We start from the raw sequence: 5,825 nt of genomic DNA, 5'->3' as shown, positions 1-5,825 counted from the left end.
TTCTATAACATCATTGTCTTTTTTTTGCATTATCTGCATTACATTTGTTTCTCAAGTTGTTAGCATTGGTGGTTTAATGTAGTTAACTAGCAGCAGCAGTACCTACTTTAACCCCCTAAAACTTATATTGTGTGCAAGACTTCCAATGTCATACCTACAAGCTCTCAATTTCAACTTGAATACAACAATAGGGGGGCTGTGGCTCAGTGGTTAGTGTGCTGGACTTTGAATCAGGGGATAGCAAGTTTGAGTCCCACTGCATTCAGCATGTCGTTGTGTCCCTGGGCAAGACACTTCACCCCAAATTGCTCCTGTGGGGATTTTCCAAAGTACTGCATGTATTTAAGTTGCTTTGGATAAAAGCGTCTAACATGTGACATGTAATGTAATGTAATGTAGATAAGCTTGAGGCTTGAGCAAACACAAGAAAAAAGCTTAATGGAATCCATATAATTCCTCATTCTCTGACATACACAGTAAAGATATATTTGATCCAACAAAGAATTATAATTCATTTAATTTGAAAACCAAAAGTTGATTTCAACAATGTGATGCCAATGTGTAACCAAAGTCTTACAGTTCATATTACTTTTTGCACTCGCTCATTAACAGTCTCACCTTCACTTCAAACAGTTTGTCCCAGACGGGTGTCACAAAGTAGAGGATGCCATTCTTGGCTCCAGGGAGCTGCACATTGTTTATGAGCAGGGCAAACAGAATGAAGTACGGGAAAACAGCGGTGAAATACACGACCTGTGGGACACAAACAGAAAGAAGCAGACATTGATGGATGTGTTGGTTTGTGTTGTGTAGGCGGCGTAGCAACCGTTAGTTACTGAGGCTCTTTTACAATGACATACTAACGAAAAGGTGCACAAAAATGTGTATAGTTAAACACTAACAAGCATGTTATTTTTAATTAAATTCTGAAAACATATAATAACTAAGCCTATGAACAACAGACAACATATCCCTTTAATCAGCATGAAAATGAACACCTTTCCTATAAACCTCATTATCTATGCCTCAAAATTGCTGAATTATAATCATAAATTGTGATAAAATATCAGAAGGACAGAAAGTTATCAAACAATTACAAATACAATTGACACAGGCACAACATTAGGAATAATTACCAATGTGCATGAGTAAATGTTCTGACCTTGCCTGTCGATTTGACTCCTTTAAATATGCACAAATACACAATGACCCAGGAAAGAATGAGAAAGCCAAAGAGCTCCCAGCGCACGCCGCCACTTTCTTCAATGCCATTCGTTTTCTGCAAAAGTCTTTGACTGGAAGAGAAAGACGAGAATAATGGATAAATGTGAAAATACAAACAGAAAGTCATTTCCATATTGTATCCTAGAAGCCCCTGAAAACATAAATCTAAAAAGAGGTAAACTATAGTTCAAGTTGGGAAACCGTAACCCTTCATCAGGACTTAAGTGGCATACAAACCAAAAACTATCAATGAAATGTTGTTGCTGAATCCTGATTGGTGTAGAAACGTTAGCAATGTTTTTCCATCTAAGCACCACAAACTATACACCAGTGAAGAGCACAGACAAAAACAACTCATATTGCTCCACAGTAATACTATATTTAACAATATATTCAACTTTTGAAAGAACATCCATAACATTCATCTGGCTGCAACTTACATATTATGTATCCAATATATCATATTCCAATTGTATATAGACTCTTATTGCACTATTTCACAATTTGTTTTGTATTTACTTGCCCTATTTTTTCAGTTTTATTGTGTTGCACTGTTGGAGGAGCCTGTGACCTAATATTATTCTTCGACATAACTACACTGTAGCTATGTACATATGACAAATAAAAGCCTTGAACCTTGAACCTTGAATGATGTCCTCTATGAATATAGTGAATTTATTAAAATGTCTGTAATAAGTCATCTCTGAGAAGCTTTTTTTCATATCCTTTTTGCTCAATTTCTATTTTTACTCTACTTACTTTGCTGTTTTTAAAATAGATATTTCTCTGTATTGTTGTCAACCATTTTAAATGAATTCAGTCATTATTACATGTTACTGTATGTGGTCAGCCTGTGTGTTTGTCTTTGGACATATGAACGGGTTTCCTTGTTTTATTCATGATTGACAACCAATAAAACGTTTTTTAGGGGCCCTCTATGAAAATCATCTAGAAACGGCTATTTCCTCCAGTGCATGTTAAAAAAACAGCTTGAATATTGCAATACATACTGTTAATATAATAAAAATATATATTAAATAAGGTATATTTCTCACTCGAAGAACTGCTGGCTGGCAGACTGCAGGTGGCTGGTGTTGCCGGGGAAACCACTGGAACAGTTTTCGACAACGTTCCAGGTGTTGTTGCAGGAAGTCCAGGGCAGCGTCGCCCCGAACGAGTTGAATAAATAAAACAGTGCCCAGCTCATGAGCACATTGTAGTAGGTGCAGAACACAAAGGAAATGAAAACTGTGGCCAGACCAACACCTGCAGAGTGACACGTATGGAGGGGACACAAAGTGAGACACGACTCGGCAGAAATAAGAACAGATGTGGGGGAACATGTGTACACTTTACTTCCTAAAACTGCTACGCAATCTCTGCCATAGGGTCAATAATTTGGGTCAAGGGTTAAAGTTTTGGGTGCAGTCTATGTAGGCTACTGCGGGTTCATCTCTGGTTATGATGGCAAAGATGGAGTCAAGCAAACTCGAATAAAAGGGATTCCTGGAGCCATGGATTAGAAATTCCCTGGTCTGATCCTACCCTGTGAGTATAACAGGCTCTTGATCAAATGGGTAAAAGTGGGATCAAAGTCCGGCAACAGATGTAAATTATTCAGTCTTGTAACATCTGTGGTTCTGAGCTGTGTGTCAGATTTCAGTTTGCTCTGTGTCTTTGTGTCTGTGTGTACACAGCTTTCAGAGCAATGACTCAGCTAAAGAGCCCGGCTTCTAGGGCCGGTAGAGGCTACTTATTTTGGTCAAAGAGATGTCAGTGGGCCGTGGACAGGTATAATTATCCTGAACCATTTTAAACACAGGAAAGGCATTGATTATCCTGTTTAGGTAACTTTTTGATGTTTCTGTCAAACTTACATTTCTGGAAAAATAGCTATTTTTACGAAAACAACACTTTTTTTCTTGTATCAATAATTCTGATATTACTGATACCACTCTTCGCTGCGGATTAGCTTAGCTAAGACTCGAAAATGCCAGGTTTGTTGTTTTTCCAAAGATCTTACTATGTCCTTTAAAATCTTGCTTAGCTACATGTTTGATCTCCTGGTCCTAGTAAAGAGAAAGTTGCACAAACCCTCTGGCACAGGGAATGGTCATTTTTTTATTTCATGTTTAGGTTTGAGCCACTTGTTGTTTCCCCTGCAGACTTCATGCTAAGTTTATCTGGCTGCTAGACGCGGCTTCAAATAAACTTTGCTGGGGTACACTCTCATTTAACTCTCATCAAAGAGTGCATTACATTGTTTTCAAACTAATTAACTATTATTACTCTATCATGTTATCATGACCTTCATTGTTATCTTTGTCATTTGGAACTTAACTAGGGATTTCCCCCCGACTGATCTCAACACTGTCTAATGTTAAAATGTCTCTCTGTTTTCCAGCAGTATATAAAAACAACGTTTCTACAGGTTGTAGACTGGAATGCCATGCTCCACTGAATGCAGTGTCAATATTTAGTAAAATAGTAAGAGAGGCCGCTGAAAAACCACTCTGTGTCATCATAATGAAAGAACCAAAGGAAACCCCCTGAGTTCTGGTATCAGCTACATCCACTGGGCATGGTTCATGTTAAGCGCTCCTTCCTTTGTTATTGCCTGTGGCCTATCTCACTTTAACATCCAGCTTTCATGGCTGACTGCTCCACTGGTACACCAGACACCCTCTAAGTGGTGAAGTCATTCAAAACTAAAATCAGTGTGCTGAACTCCAAAACAAGGCAGATATAAAAACAAATAGAGGCAATATGAAGGAGCTGTCCTCAATGAATATTACCCTGTGATTCCTCACCTGTCCACTAAATGCCCTCACTTAGTAATACCAAAGTTGAGTCAGGAAATGGAAACAACTTGTAATGCTGCGATCAGGCATACGGCAGTAAATAAGACATTTTTGCTGATTTGTGATAGATATTTCTGAGCATCTAAATCACGGATCACAGGTAAATCACAGCAAACTGCAGTGAGTTGCAAATGGAAATCAATTCAAAGAACATACAGGGGAAAAAAACTACCTGCTGTTGGCCCCTGTTAAGCACAGAGCATTAACCAGGAAGAAATGAGCGATAAATCAAGTGAGGACCCAAACGTTTTGATCGGGTAGACAATCTCTGTCATTAAGGAGATAAGAAAACCATCGAGAACATTTGAGTTAGAACAAGATATACAGCATTTTCAATTTACACCCAAGTGTTGTTTGTTGATGGCTGGGCTCTTGTTTTATCTGCCCCTTCTCTCTGGGTGCACATTTCACTTCATTCAAATGTTTGGTTTAAAATGTTGCCTATACAATCCGGCGTGAATGATTTTAAACTTTTGATAGTAACAACTCTTCATTCTGATGCACATGATTTGCCCGATTATCCGAATTTGTTTCAAAAACGTATTCAATGACCCACATTTCATTTTCATTCAGATAAATAAATGTTCATTCAATGCCAGAGGATGTACAATTACAATTTGAAGATAAAGAAATAGACAGGGATTACAGCAGTGATTGAAATGTTCTCTAGACAAGTTCCCATCCATCAACATGTGAAAACAATTCATTTAACAGACAGAACATATTCTAAAATAATAGAAAGCACTCCAAAGATGTAGCACTGCCCTCTACACTGATGAGTGATGACTTATAAAAACAACTGTTTTTGTATAAAAGGTTAGTCCGGATTTTTATCCAGATCTGCATTTAATATGAGATCAGTTTGGGATGTGCAAAGTACTTTTCATTAGTATAGAATAAAAGTATGTCATAAAAACGTTTATTTAAAAGTTTCCTTCTTGACACATGACCTTATTTTTTTTTAATGAAATCTGGTTTGTTTCTGAGATATCCAAACAAACGGACCCACATTACAGACCAAAGACATGACCTCATTGACAGACACAAACTATCACCTGCAGTTTCCAAACTACTCTCATATGTGAAGTTTAATCGATATCAAACTACTGAAACAGCCCATCTTAGCATCAAATGTAATCTTTTACTGGCGTCTGTTAAGTTTGGTTGTAACCTGATCTTCCTTTAAAGCTTTTTTCTTCAGGTGAGAATATGAGAAATAACCCAGGTGTGCCCAGGATAACGAAACAGAAATCCACCCACTACTATGAACAGGAAGTCAATTATCATTTTATGTGATGTAGGCTCTGCCAGACACACCTATGTTAAACTATTTTCTCTTTGTTGAAATACTTAATTGATCAACAGGGATTTCTAGGACCTCTGGTTGATCATTTACTTTTTGGGCTTTAATTTGCTTAACGATAGGTTGCAGTAAAATAAATTGCATACCAACTTATGTGACCTGCTCCATCGAAATCAGTCGCATTGACCCGAAGACACATCTTGAGTTGTATACACTGCTGGAAAGAGGATATTCCTAGCTTTCTAATGATATCAGGATTGTTTTTGTACTCCAAATATTAAGCGAAATATGTCACATTATATAATGACTGTCACCGAGTCATCATTTTGAGAAAAAGGCCTTCAAAGTTTTCTCTTCTCTGGAATCCATCGATCTGATTGATTATTAGCGGAGCAAATTATCAAAATACTACGGAGGGAAGATATTTTCGTTTGGAT

At 37.5% G+C, this 5,825-nt stretch overlaps 1 protein-coding gene across 1 annotated transcript in view; it reads right to left on the bottom strand.

Moving 5' to 3' along the window:
* Positions 1–585: 585 nt before the first annotated feature.
* Positions 586–5,825, bottom strand: part of LOC104945856 (sodium- and chloride-dependent betaine transporter-like) — a 43,901-nt gene continuing 38,661 nt past the window's right edge. The window contains exons 4-6 of the mRNA XM_010771580.1: positions 2,280–2,490; positions 1,163–1,295; positions 586–753 (exon numbers count right to left, since the gene is read on the bottom strand). Coding sequence (XP_010769882.1) covers positions 586–753; positions 1,163–1,295; positions 2,280–2,490 — 512 coding nt within the window. The remainder of the gene's footprint in view (positions 754–1,162; positions 1,296–2,279; positions 2,491–5,825) is intronic.

Source organism: Notothenia coriiceps, unplaced genomic scaffold, assembly GCF_000735185.1.
Source record: "Notothenia coriiceps isolate Sejong01 unplaced genomic scaffold, NC01 NC01_scaffold00010091, whole genome shotgun sequence".
In the NCBI taxonomy this organism is placed as follows: Eukaryota; Metazoa; Chordata; class Actinopteri; order Perciformes; family Nototheniidae; genus Notothenia; species Notothenia coriiceps.
The sequence above is the reverse complement of the archived record's forward strand: the minus strand, read 5'-3'. Positions and strand labels throughout refer to the sequence as shown.